General features: G+C 51.6%; 1 protein-coding gene across 8 annotated transcripts in view; it reads left to right on the top strand.

The window, feature by feature from the left end:
• Positions 1-13,728, top strand: part of SAXO4 (stabilizer of axonemal microtubules 4) — a 41,207-nt gene that overhangs the window by 16,347 nt on the left and 11,132 nt on the right. For 6 of the 8 annotated variants that reach the window (XM_090032263.1, XM_090032262.1, XM_090032257.1 and 3 more), the window contains 3 exons: positions 284-448; positions 536-623; positions 1,609-1,838. In XM_090032263.1, coding sequence (XP_089888389.1) covers positions 284-448; positions 536-623 — 253 coding nt within the window. In that variant the 3' untranslated portion in view covers positions 1,609-1,838. Of the gene's footprint in view, positions 1-283; positions 449-535; positions 624-1,002; positions 1,839-13,728 lie in introns of those variants that run through there. The other 2 variants (XM_090032260.1, XM_090032261.1) reach the window with 2 other exon arrangements.

Below are 13,728 nucleotides of genomic sequence, written 5' to 3' on the forward strand. Positions count from 1 at the left end.
CTCTGAGATCAGCTCCTCTGGCTCTTTCTGTCCAGCTGTTCTCTTTAGGGAAGCATTTCCCTGGGCTCTTCTGCTCCTGGGAGGCTTCCTTTCCCTTCATGCACCTGACTTTGCGTGTCTCTTGTTTTGGTGGGAGGTGGTGATATGTCTCTTTTCTATACTCTGGGGTAGGGGAGCTGCCCACACAGCTCTGCAGTGTTTGTGTGTGTAAGGGGGTAGTTTTCAAGGAGGAAACAGACCCAGCAGAATGGGACATTAATTGCTCCTCTTTGGTCTTGGGCAGGTTTTATGAGAAGACGCTGAAGGGGATAGACAGAGAAGGATGGACCCAGGGAGGGATCCAGCCCCAGCAGCCAGGTGGCTTCACCACTAACAACCATGTCACTGACCTGGGCAGTGACCCCAATCCTACAGAGACCCTGAGACGGGTCCATCCCCACGTTGGCAGGTACCATTCCCTAGCTGGGTGCTTCTCCCTCATGCTGCCTCTTTGCCCTCTTCTCCTTTTTGTGACACTTCCCATCTTTATGCCCAGGGTAATCACAACAGTGGACCCATTTTATCGTGATAGCCCTCATGACTATCGTTTCTCAGCTCTTCACCAAACTGCAGTACCTGAATAGGTAAGAGACATGTAGCAGTGTGGGCATGAGGAGGAATGGGGTGCTTAGCAAGGACCTGTGAGCTCTCAGCCCTGGGGCCCGCATGGGTCCTGGGTCAGGCACTGCCATTGGGAGGAAAATTGTCCAGGGACCCTTCCTTATCAAGGACTTAATTCAGAGGCAGAGCCTACAGCTTTCTCTTCAATTCTGGACCCTAATGATCAGTGGGAAGCAAAATGGTTGTAGCAAAGGTTGCCACTCCCCACTCCAACCACCCCTGGCCTTTAAGAGGGGCATTGTGGATTACTTAAGGCTATTTTGCCCTCTCCATGTCACTCTGGGAACTTGTCTTTGCCTGGCTTCATTGATTTTGTTTCACTTCATCTTTGCTTCCTTGCAGATTGGTGCCAGAGGGCTGGGATTCCCCTCTGAGGCAGGGGACTTGGTGGGGAGGACTTCCCACTGGGAGTGGAGACTCAGGGGCCAGGGTCCCCTGTGGAGGCAAGGAGCTCTGGGGCTGGGATTCCCCCACTGAGGCAAGAGATTCCCAATTGGCTTTATTTTTCCAAGGGCCCAGTGGCTCCTCTTAACACTGCAGGCCTAGACGCACTGCCACCCCTTTTGTCACTTCCCCTTTGTTGGCTCAGTGTTGGTGATCCATTAGGGCTTGCTCTTCTTCCAATGGGTCAGTAGGGCAGCCTGTCTCCCACTCTAACTGCATGAAATTCCTCTTCCCCAACCCCCAGGCCTCCATTGGCCCATTTCCTGGAGGACCCAGACTTTACATCTGAAACATAACAGAGTTACTAGTGGTTACGCGAGAGCCAGCAGAGGAGGCTGAGGTCTGAGAGCAGGGGAGGGGATTCTGCACCTAGAGCCATTCATGGTGTAATGCCTCAGCATTCACTAAGTCCCTCCTCTTGGACCATTGGGGTAAATCCAGGCCCCTACTTTGGCTCCAGCTGAATTGCTTCCAGCTCAGGCCCCCTCCCTTTCTTGTTCACAGCTTGAGCTCCACGCCAGTGTTTGCAGCTGTGGGACCGATGCTACCTGACTCAGGTGCCCCTGTGCAGTAATAACACCCCATGCCTTTTGAGTCGGATGAACAAGCTGATCCTTCTACTGTAAAAGGAACCCTGCTTGACTGAGCTGCAAAACTGCCTTCTCCTGGGGGTTGGGTAACAGCAAAGGGAGGAGGCAGTGGCGTAGAAGAAGTTAATAGACAGTATAAGACAGTCCTGTGTTTCTGCCTGGTTCTGTTCTATTGCACAGCTGCATACACACTGCATTTCCATGCTCTCTTTTGACCAAGTGATTGATGCCCTCCCCAGCTCTAACATGCAGTAGCTAGATCCTCACATTCTCAGCCTAACCTAGACTCATGCACACATTACCCGAGGAGCATGAATGGACACAGGAGGGTGGTCTGTTCTCCTACACCTCCTGCTGGGTGTAAGACACACATTCAGCAGGGTGTCCTTGCACCATCAGGGTGTAAAGCACACCCCAGCAGGATGTCCATGCACCAGCACAGTATAAGGTACATGCACAGTGGGATATCCAGGCAGCCAGCACAGTGTGAGGCACACATATAGTAGGTGTGGTGTGTTGTTTGCGCACACTCATACGCTCTAGGATTTCCACACTCCATGCATGGTGTGTAGTATGTGCACACACATGCATTGTAGGGTCTCCACATCCCCAGTGCAGCATGAAACAAGCACATAGCAGTGTGACATAGGATGAAGGCCTCTCTTTCCCTGCTCAATGTCCTATTGACTGCTCACCTCCTATGAATTTAATACACCTCCTCTCTACCTCTGTCCTCAGTCTCAATTTTCTCCCCTCATCTAATGCTTGCTATGATATGTCTCCACCCTTTTTCCAGCTCTCATGTTTCTCTCTGAAGGAAGACTTTCCTTTCCTTGTGAATGTTTCATGAGCTGGTACAAGGGCTACAGTGGCTTTGAGAACAAGCACTTGCTGAACAGGCCTCATGTTACACCTAACACTACCTGGCTGCAGCTCACACTTTCAGCCTGTGGACACCTGATCTCTCACTTTCCCTGGAGTGGGGAGGCTGGCTGGGGTGTGTTATTTTGCCTACCAATTTTGCTACATCGCAACTTCACTGGTCATGGTAGCCTTGCAGCCTCACCCATAACACATGGATAATAAGGAAAAGTGTGAGTGGGGTTATATCCAGGAGGAGTCTGGATATACACAACCAATGTTGTATTCTCCTCCTAGGACCAATTTAGCTTAGTTTCCACACCCCAGATGCCAGGATTTCTGCAGTTCCTCTTTCTCTAGATTCATGCCCTTCGGGGGACTGCCAACCTGCTATCCCATCCCTCACTTATGACATCACTCAACTGACTATATGACCTTTACTCCTTTCCTCTCTCTTCATAAATCATTCTTTCCAGTACACCTGTATTTCTGATGTTATGCTTCCCTTATCTCCTGTGTTAATGCCTCTCTGAGAATGTAGACCCCTGAACCTACAAACTTTTGGGTGGAATGTCAGCAAAACGATATAGATGACGAAACTAGTGCACAGAGAGGTGAAGTGACATGCCCAAGGCCATGCATGAGTGGCAAAGGAGTACAACTCAGATCTCCCTAATCCCAGTCCAATGCCCTTCCTTTGCCTACATGGCCCCAAATTACACCAACTTTTTATTTTTGCTGCCCATTCTGAAGTGCTGTTTCATAAGACTACAAAGCAATCTCTGTCTTGGCTTTACTGCTCCTGGCATCTTTCCTTCCAACTGAGTGCTGTCCGTAAGATTATATTTCTCCAGATGGATTAACTGCTTTCCCAAGATGAATCTCATTCTGTTTGCTTGCATTAGCTTATAGCGGAGATTCTGCCAGCATGTATGGGGGCGTGAAGCCCAACTGCGTGTGTGCATGTTTGTGTGTACACCTGCGCATTCTGCTACGGCTAATGATGATGCTTTTGGTGACGGATCACTGCTTCATGGCCATCCATAGCATGGAGCAGGAGCTGCCTTCCTCGTGTGAATGGAGCAGATGGGTGTGGAACAGAAACGTATGCTGGCTGTTGATTTAATCTCAGAGAAGAAAGACATGGCTGTGCATAGCACTGAAAAAAAATCTCTGTTACCTTTACAACCATCTGGAGCGAGAGTCATTCAGAAGGAGTGTTACTCATGACAACGATATATAAAGGACCGAGGAGTTGGTACCAAAATAGCTAGCTTAGAGAGGCAGCCACAGAGTGCATGGGATAAGGAGAGAGCTGGAAGGGGCTGGATCAAAGCAGGCTGGTCAGGGAGAACACGGGGGAGTTCTGAGTTCCTCGTGGCTCCACAGTTTTTGGCATGGCCAGGAGTTAAGTCCCTGCTCTGACTCCCATTGAAATTAACAGAGAGATAGCTGTCAACTTCTCTAGGAGCTGGATGGTGTCCTCAGGAAGGAACAGTGTCTCCTAAAGCACAAATTTGGGAGGTGTTAGTTGTGCCTGCACACATACATCTATGTACCACACATATGCATGTGCAGACATGGGTGATTCAGTGTTGGTCATGTGACAGACATATGTCATAAGTAAGCATGCTTTATATTTCTGTCTTGTGCATAAAGGATTAATGCCTGAACCCTTGATACATACAGGGTAAGCTTGGAGTAAACTTGAGCTGTTGCTGCTCCATTTGCTAGATGCACAGAAGAACTGGGAAAGATGGTATGCTTTCACCACTACTGTCTTAGCCTGTGCTTATGTCCTTGTAATCAGTCATATCGAGGGTGGCTGCGGTGTGGGGTACTGGCGGGCAACCTGGTGAGGCAGTTGTTTCTCCCTCTGCATTTTTTCCTGCATTTAAAAATTGGGCCTTATTACTTATTGGCAGGCCCAGTTTGCCGAGGTTTCTGGGTCTGAGTTTTGGAGGTTCTAAGTACCCGCAACCCCAAATGAAATCAGTAGGACCTGAGGGGGTCATCCTATGGCTAGGGTTCTTTGGCTGCTGCATACTGGGCAGGTGGATGTAATTTCTGTTTTTTCCATGGATACCTTCTCTGACCTGGAGCAAATCATTTGATGAAAAATCCACAGTTCGCTCCTTGGTGCCTCCAACTTGGACTTTGGTATACTTAAAAATTAGGCACCTGGTTTCAAAGAAACAAGGGTGAGTGGCAGGCCCTCATGAGGAGAGTTAGGATCCTTCAAACTGCTTGGAAAGGCCGAGTCATTTGGAGCCTGGCACTAGAAAATGCTAGGCACAGGTTTGTCTGAACTCCTTGTTGCTTTCCAGAGCCTCAGCACCACTGTCCACTCAGGATCCAAAGCCAGGTGGTGGGGGATGGTGGGACATCATAGCCCAGTAGCTATTCACCAGGGAAGTCCGAGTTATAGGCTGTTGTGGGGATATAGGCTGCCGTTTTGCAACACAGGTACCTAAATCCCATCTAATTCCTATGTAGGTACCCCTTTTATAGGTCTGGATCCAGTCCTGGATCTGTCAGTGCCTCAGGTTCCACTGTGTTCGCTGGAGTTATGAACCCTTCCTTTGTCTAGTTAGAGCAGTGGTCACCAACCAGTGGATCTCGATTCACCGGTAGATTTCAAAGCCTCTTGCAGTAGATCTTGGAGCCTCTTGGAGTTGATCTGAGGCGCTGGGGTCAGGGGCTGAATGCCCGCATCCATGCACATGTACATGTGCACCCCAGCCCAGCAGGTCTTTCCGTGAGGGAGGGGCGGGGGGTAGATTGAGGCCCCCGCAGTGAGGGACAGTGCCATAGAGGTAGGAGCTGGGGTAAGTTGAGTGGGACTCCAGCTGGGTGGGACTTACCTGCTGGGGAGGCGCGCCACCAAATAATTTTTTCTCCCTCTGCCTTGATCTGCCCCCTCCCTTCCCTTTTGCCCCATTATGCACCTTTATGTCCTCTATTTACCTTCAAGAGAAAAATAGAGGACATAAAGGCATCTGGTTTTGTATCAGTAGAGGACAACCAGTCTGTCCTCTATGATGGCCACCCTAGCTGGCGCCCCTTCACTTTGGCACCCAGGGCTTGCCCCCCCCTTCCTATGGTACTGTCCTCCCCAATTTGAACCCTTCTGCTTGTCACCTTGACCTTAAGCCTGCCCTTTTTTGTTTATCTCCTCACATGTCCTATGACCCCTCTCAAAGGACCTTATGGCACCCAGGGGTGCCCCGGCACCATGGTTGAGAATCATTGGGTTTAGAGACTGGGAGGGCCAATGGTTTTGTCACGAGGTGGTTAGGGTCCGCATGGGTTTGTGCACAACGCTGGCTTTAACGGGGCTCTTCTAGAGCTGCTGCTCTTATCACCTGGTCGGTGACTGGATTACACCAGGCACGAGGCTCCCTGCCTCCATCTGGCTGCGCGAATGGGCAATGGCAGGTGCTGCCTTGTGCCCCCTGGAGCAAGGGGCCGGCCCTGGCGGAACACTGGGGCCGGAACTTTCCATGGCAGTTGGGCTTGGCAGTTGGAAGGGAAAGGGGTCAGCGAGGGAGCAGCAGAGGGGCTTCTCCTTGCAAGAGGACAGCAGGGCTCTGGGGAGCGCATGAAGGGGGCCAGGGGTGTGGCTGAGGGGAAGGGACTGAGCGAGACAAAGCCCAGCTCCTGGGCAGAAGGGGGAGCAGGGAGAGGGAGAAAAAAAGCAGGCTGGGAAACCCTGCCTAACAAGGCTATTCCCTGTCCCTGTAAGGCTGTATTATGTGTGTCCTGTACTGTTCTGTTAGCAATCACATTTGATGCAACAAGATGTGAGGCATTTGGAGTTAGGGTCTTTCCTGTGAGGGCAGCATGAACGCCGCATGCTCCTGGAGGCTGGTGGGGCACGGCAAGCTCCTGCGGATGGCGGTGGCAGGAGTGTTGTGGCAGCAAGTGGGGAGCTCCTGCAGGTGGCCACAGCGCTGTTGGCAGCGGGGGGCAGGGTGTGTGGCAAGTGCTGCCCAGTGGTCAGCAACCACCCACAGATGCCACTGGCAGGGTCAGCAGCAGCCGGTGGCAATTGCGGACCGCCCACAGATGCTGCTGGCAGTGTTGGTGGCGGGGGTGGTGAGCAGCGACCACCCGCAGGCACTGCTGACACTGTCTCCCTTTTTGCAGGGGGTGCACCGCCACCCTCAGGGAGTGCACATGCACCCCCTACGTATCGCCAGTGCAGGACAAGGATGCCCATCTGCAGTTGTGCAGGAAAATGTCAAGACAGATGTTTACATTTTCCTTCCTTTGGCAAAAGTCAGAAGGCCTTCCTTGGTCTATAGTTTGAAAAACTTCTCTTGACATCAGTGACAGACAAGGTTCTTTGGGTAAATCTGATATCTTCTATTAAACCAACTCAGATAGCTGGAAAAATTCTTCTTTGCAAGCTTTTGGGTACAAACACCTTTCCTCAGCCTGACAAAGGGTGTTTATACTTGAAAGCTTGCAAAGAAGAATTTTTCCAACTATTTGAGTTAGTCTAATACAAGATATTGGATTTACCCAAAGAGCCTTGAATGCCTATGTCCTTAGACCAACACAGCTGTAACCTACACCCTTGACATCAGTGGGAACTTTGGCTGGATGGGGCAGCCCACAGACCAGAGGAGGGCAAAATATGGCCTGCAGGCTTGATCTGAACCACCAAGGGATTCTGCCTGGCTCATGGTGCATCCCTTGGCCCCACCCAGCCAAGGGACACACGAGACAGCCTGGGCTGTGGTGCGTGCACTGGTCCCGCCATCCTCAGGTGCAGAGATGCTGTCTAGTGCAGCCTGCCTCATCCCAGAGCCACCTCTAGGACACACCAGGATCTGTAGTCCACAGGGCTGCAGGGTTGGGGCAGCTTGGCGGTTGGACTTGGCTTCCTGGCAGCCCCCACCTGGGAGCAGATGTGTGCCCTGCTGCCACTGCTGCGGCTAGACCTGGCCCGGCTGCCTGGGCATCCCAGCCTGCCCAACCCACACCCACAGCCAGGGGTGCTGGACAGAGCAGGCAGGTGGGGTCTCCATGGAGACACATCTAGGACCTCAACAGGCAGGGTGCGCTCGGCTGGGCAGATGGGATGGAGCTACAAGCAGGTTGGGAGTGGCATCCAGGAGTGGGATAGGTGGGCAGGTGGGATCTCCATGGAGACCAGACTGGGACCCTTCTGGGTGGGGAGTGACTGACATCTGGGAGCAGGACGGGCAGGCAGCATTGTAGAGTGGTGACAGCACAGGGCCAGGGCATGAAGCCCAAGGCAGAATCGCAATCCACCCCCTGTATGTCTCTGCCCACAATCCTGGCCCCATGCTATCACTGCCCCATGATCCCAGGCCTGGCAATTCCTACCTGTCCAACTCCTGGACATCATTCCCCACCTGCCTGTGGCCCCATCCTGTCTGCCCAGCTGAGTGTGTCCTGCCTGTGGGGGGCCCGTGCTGGGGTCAGATAGGATCAATTGCTCCCTCCCGCCCTCACCCCCCCATCCTGCAACAGCTCACCTGTGTGAGGCCTGCTCCCTTTTGGGGTCTCTGGTGTGCCAGCTGGAGGAGCTCCAGGCCACAGTCCAGAGACTGCATGCCATCAGGGACTGTAAGCAGGAGATTGACTCCTACTGCCAGGCCCTTCTCCCCGGAAGCCAGGGGGTAGACCACTATCTCCCTCCAGGACAAAGGAGGACTCCGGGACCTCCCACTCTGTCCAGTCAGGGGCATGGACCAAGGTGGTCAAGGGCCTTAAGACCTGCCGCACCAAGGCCCCTGCCCCGCCGGAGCTTAGCAACAGGTACGCACCTCTTACTGCTCCAGCAGAGCCTGCTGAGTTGCCAGCTCCCACAGGCAACACAGGTTCAACTGCAGCTACCATCCCTGCTCTCCCCAAGACGTAAGGTGTTTGTTCTGGGAGCCTCCATCCTGAGGGGGACTGAGGGGGCAATCTGCCGCCCCGACCCCTTAGTCCAGGAAGTCTGCTGCTTCCCTGGGGGCCCGGGAATATTGCAGAGAAGATCCCAAAGCTCCTCCAGCCCACAGACCACTATCCTATGCTCCTTATTCATGTAAGCACCAATGACACAACTCAGAGCTCTCCCAGCTAGGTCATGAGGCACTACAGGGATTTGGGAGCAGGGCTAAAGGGTCTCGGGACATAGGTGGTGTTCTCATCAATCCTCCTAGTCTCAGGCTATGGGCTGAAGAGGGAGAGGAGGATCCATGTAGTCAGCCAAAGACTGTGGCGCTGGTGTCATCGGGAAGGCTTTGGCTTCCATGACCACAGCCCGCTCTTTGGTGAGAGAGGCAGCGAGCTGCTGGGAAGAGATGGCCTCCACCTCTCTCCCCTGAGGAGGAGGCTCTTCTCAGCTAGACTGGGTGACCTGCTCCACCGGGCTTTAAACTAAGCCTGTTGGGGGACGGGGGGCCACTGCTGGCCTGCTGAGCAACCCTTGCAAAGCCAGTGGGCCAAGGCACTTAAGGGAGCCCACCCTTGTCCCAGCCCTGGTACAATTTGTGGGCAAGGCAAGAGCTCCCAAGGGGACACTTGCCTGCCTGTACACAAATGCCAGGAGCTTAGGGAATAAGCAGGAGGAGCTCGTCCTCCTGCTCAATGCAAATAATTATGATGTCATAGGGATAATGGAGACCTGGTGGGACTCCACCCATGACTGGACCTCAGGTATAGATGGCTATACCCTGTATAAGAGGGATCAGGTAGATAAAAGGGGTGGGGGTGTAGCTGTCTATGTTAAGGAAAGCTATGCGTCCCTGAAAGCTAATATTGGCAACCAGGGTGGATGACTGGAGACCCTCTGGGTTAAAATCCGTGGGGAACACGGCACAGGGGACACAAGTGGAAGTCTCCTACAGACCTCCCACCCAAAGTCCTGAGCTTGACCAGGAGTTTGCCCGGGAACTGGCTGAGGCCGCATGCTCCAGGACCTTGGTTGTCATGGATGATTTCAATTACCCGGACATCTCATGGGAGGATCACTCAGCAAAATCCGAGTGGTCGCAAAGCTTCCTGTCATGCATGGATGACCTCTACCTGACTCAAGAAATCTATTGTCCAACAAGAGGCAAAGCACTGCTCGACCTGGTACTGGCTACTGGGGATGACCTAATCGGCGACCTAGTGATTGAGGGGAAGCTGGGTGACAGCGACCACGAGCTGATCACCTTCACCATCTGCCATAAAGCTGGCAAGTCAGTCAGCAACATGGAAGTCCTTGACTTCAGGAAAGCCGACTTTGACAAGCTCAGGAGGCTTGTCAATGAGGCCCTAAGGGACCATAACCCCAGGGAGAGGGGAGCTGAAGAAGAGTGGTTGCTCCTCAAGGGAGTGATCCTCAATGCACAGGGAGGTCTGGGTGAGGGAGATCTCCTGCCCTCCATTAATGCTGACCTCGTGAAGGAACATCTTGAGAAGCTGGATACCTTCAAGTCAGCTGGCCCTGACCATCTACACCCCAGGTTACTCAAGGAGCTGGCGAGCATCATCGCCCAGCCCCTGGCACGGATCTTTGAAAATCTCTGGTGCCTTGGTGTAGTGCCCAAAGACTGGAAGAAGGCCAATGTGGTGCCTATCTTCAAGAAAGGGAGGAAAGTGGATCCAGCTAATTACAGGCCCATCAGCCTGACTTCTATCCTGGGGAAGATCTTAGAAAAGTTTATTAAAGAGGCCATCCTTAATGGACTGGCAGACGCCAACATCCTAAGGGATAGCCAGCCCAGGTTTGTTGTGGGCAGGTCTTGCCTGACCAATCTCATTTCCTTCTATGACCAGGTGACCTATCACCTGGACAAGGGAGAAGGATTGATGTCATATATCTTGACTTCAAAAAAGCCTTTGATCTGGTATCTCATGATCACCTCTTGGCGAAACTGGCCAATTGTGGCCTTGGGTCCACCATGATCCGCTGGCTGGGAAATTGGCTCCGTGGTCGGACCCAGAGGGTAGTAATTGATGGCAGTCACTCATCGTGGTGCCCTGTGACCAGTGGGGTCCCTCAAGGCTCTGTCCTGGGACCCATATTGTTCAACATCTTCATTAATGATGTAGACATTGGAGTCAGAAGTGGACTGGCCAAGTTCACCGATGACACCAAATTTTAGGGCAAAGCATCCACACCAAAAGACAGGCGGGTGATCCAGGCTGACCTGGACAGGCTCAGCATATGGGCGGACGAGAACCTGATGGTGCTTAACACCAAATGCAAGGTTCTCCACCTTGGGGAAAAAAACCTGCAGCATCCTTATAGGCTCAGCAGTGCTACGCTGGCTAGCACTATGGAAGAAAGAGACCTGGGGTCATGATTAGCCACAAGATGAACATGAGCCTGCAATGCGATGCTGCGGCTAGTAAAGCGACCAAAACACTGGCTTGTATCCATGGATGCTTCTCAAGCAAATCCCAGGACGTCATTCTCCCCTTGTACTTGGCCTTGGTGAGGCCACAGCTGGAGTACTGAGTCCAGTTTTGGGCTCCACAATTCAAAAAAGATGTGGAGAAGCTTGAGAGAGTCCAGAGAAGAGCCATGCGCATGATCAGAGGTCAGAAAAGCAGACCTTACGATGACAGGCTGAGAGCCATGGGGCTCTTTAGCCAGGAAAAGTGCAGGCTCAGGGGTGATCTGATGGCCACCTATAAGTTTATCAGGGGTGACCACCAGGATCTGGGGGAATGTTTGTTCACCTAGCGCCCCAAGGGATGACGAGGTCGAACAGTCATAAACTACTGCAAGACCATTTCAGGCTGGACATAAGGAAGAATTTCTTTACTGTCCGAGCCCCCAAGGTCTGGAACAGCCTGCCATGGGAGGTGGTTCAAACACCTACACTGAACACCTTCAAGAGTAAATTGGATGCTTATCTTGCTGGGATCCTATGACCCCAGCTGACTTCCTGCCCTTTGGGCAGGGGGCTGGACTCGGTGATCTTCCAAGGTCCCTTCCAGCCCTAATGTCTATGAAACTTCTTAAGTGGCCCTCCAGCCCAAATAATTGCCCACCCCTGCCTTAAATGATCTGTGAAAGATTGTCATTTGGACATCAGCCACTGGAGGGCTGTCCAAGTATAAATTTTGGAGCAAGATCTTTTGGATAATGCAGCTGATTTGAAATGGCAACTAAGGCAAGAGGAGCTAGGGACAAAAAGTCTGGCAGAATGAGTAAGAGTCAGTGAAGGGGCAGCTGCTGAATGGCACACATGTCATTTTTCTTGGGTTGATGCAAGAGCAAAGATAGAGGCAGACAGAGGCTTAGAAGTCCCATTAGCTATGGTGCCTGATCAGGGTCTTGGTTCTACCCACAGTCCTCTTTTGTGACAATGAAGTCCCCTAACTGGTATCCTCTGGGGTTACTAAACCCTGTCACCAACTGAGGATGAGGCAGACTGGCATCTCTGCTGTACCACTAGGAATGGTATTAGGAACATAAAAAAATGAGGTGGAAAGATCTCTTTGGATAGAACCTGGATACAGAAGAGGAGACAGGATTTGGTCCCTGAAGATGAATGAGACACCAGGGAAGAACATGTAAGTGAGAAGAAAAAGGACTGAGGCAGCAAAGAACTGAGAATGACAAGGAAGGCACTAAAGAAAAGGCCAGCTGGTGTACATCAGCATAGTCCATTAAATTAATTGACTCTGTCTGAGCATCAGCTCAGGATCCTCCCTATTTTTTAACAGAAATACCAGCTTCCTAGGAGAGATATTGTGCTGCATTCTCAAAAAGCATTAAACCCAAAGGTCACACCAGGGCAGTTAAAAATCTGACATCTCCAAAGGGAAAAGAATGCTTTGGTCTCTGAAAGAAATGAGGCTGGGATACTCTGAAGTTTACTGAATGTCACAGCAGATACCTGTGCATTTGTGTGTGTGCATTAGTATTTGTGGTCTGCGTAGGCCTTCACGTGCCAGCTTGCAGGGGAAGGATATCTGAACCTTATCAGAAAAGAGAAATGTAGTATATCTGTGCTGTACACACTTGTGCTGGGTCTTTAAGCATGTGTACGTGTATGCACATGTATCTTTACGTGTATTGATGAATGGTTGAGTATGTTGCTGACCTCACTATTTGTGTGTGGCTCTAAATTCACTGTGAGCATGTGTGCTTTTTGTGTGCATATTAGTGCACAACTCTTGTATGTGCCTGTGTGTTGGTGTATGCACATTTGTCCAACAACCTTGGAGTGAGTTCATATGGTATACATACAGGTCTGCCCAGGAAGCCAGAGTTTGCATTCAGGAAGGTATGTAAGATAAGTCTGTGTGTGTGTGTGCGTGCGTGCGTGTGTGTGTGCGCATGTGTGGAGGAACACACATAAGCTTAGTGGGTGGTGGGGAAGGTACATAAGCTCTATGTGTGTGGAGGAACATACATAAGGTAAGTGTGTGTGTGTAAGGTTAGTGTGCGTATGTGTAGCAGAAGGTATGTAAGCTTAGTGTGTGTGTATGGAGAAAAGTATGTAATGTTAGTGTGTGTCTGTGGGTGGAGGAAGGCACATAAGCTTAGTGTGCGTGTGTGTATGGAGAAAGGTATGTAGCTTTGTGTGTGCGCATGTGTGTGTGTGGGGAAGTTACGTAAAATTAGTGTGGGTGGGTGGGTGGAGGAAGGTACATAAGCTTAGTGTGTTTCATACTTTTTGGGGCTGGAAGAGACCTTACAGATCATTGGGTCCAGCCCCCCTACACTTGGGCAGGAAAGACCGCTGGGGTCAGATGACCCCAGCAAGGTGAGCATCAAGGCACTTTTTAAAGAATGCCAGGGTGGGTGACTACCACCTCTGGGGAGAGCCTGTTCCAAAACCTCAGTAAAGAAGTTTTTTCTTATGTCAAGTCTGAAGTAATCTTCAATCAGCTTGTGCCCATTATTTCTAGTCCTCCCCTGGGGGGCCTTGGTGAATAGTTGCTCCCACAGGCCCTGTTGTATTCCCCTGATATACTTATAGGCTGCCACCAAATCCCCTCTGATCATCTCTTCTCCAGGCTGAACAGTCCCAAGTCTTTCAGCTTCTCCTCATATGACTTGGTCTCTAGGCCTCTAATCATGTGTGTAGCCCTCCAGGCCTCTAATCATGTGTGTAGCCCTCCTTTGGACTCTCTCAACCTTCTCCACATCCTTCCTGAAGTGCAGCACCCGGAACTGGATGCAGTACTCCAGCTGCAGTCTCAC

This window comes from Crocodylus siamensis, chromosome 2 (assembly GCF_052110815.1).
Source record: "Crocodylus siamensis isolate JL-2025a chromosome 2, ASM5211081v1, whole genome shotgun sequence".
NCBI lineage: Eukaryota > Metazoa > Chordata > Crocodylia > Crocodylidae > Crocodylus > Crocodylus siamensis.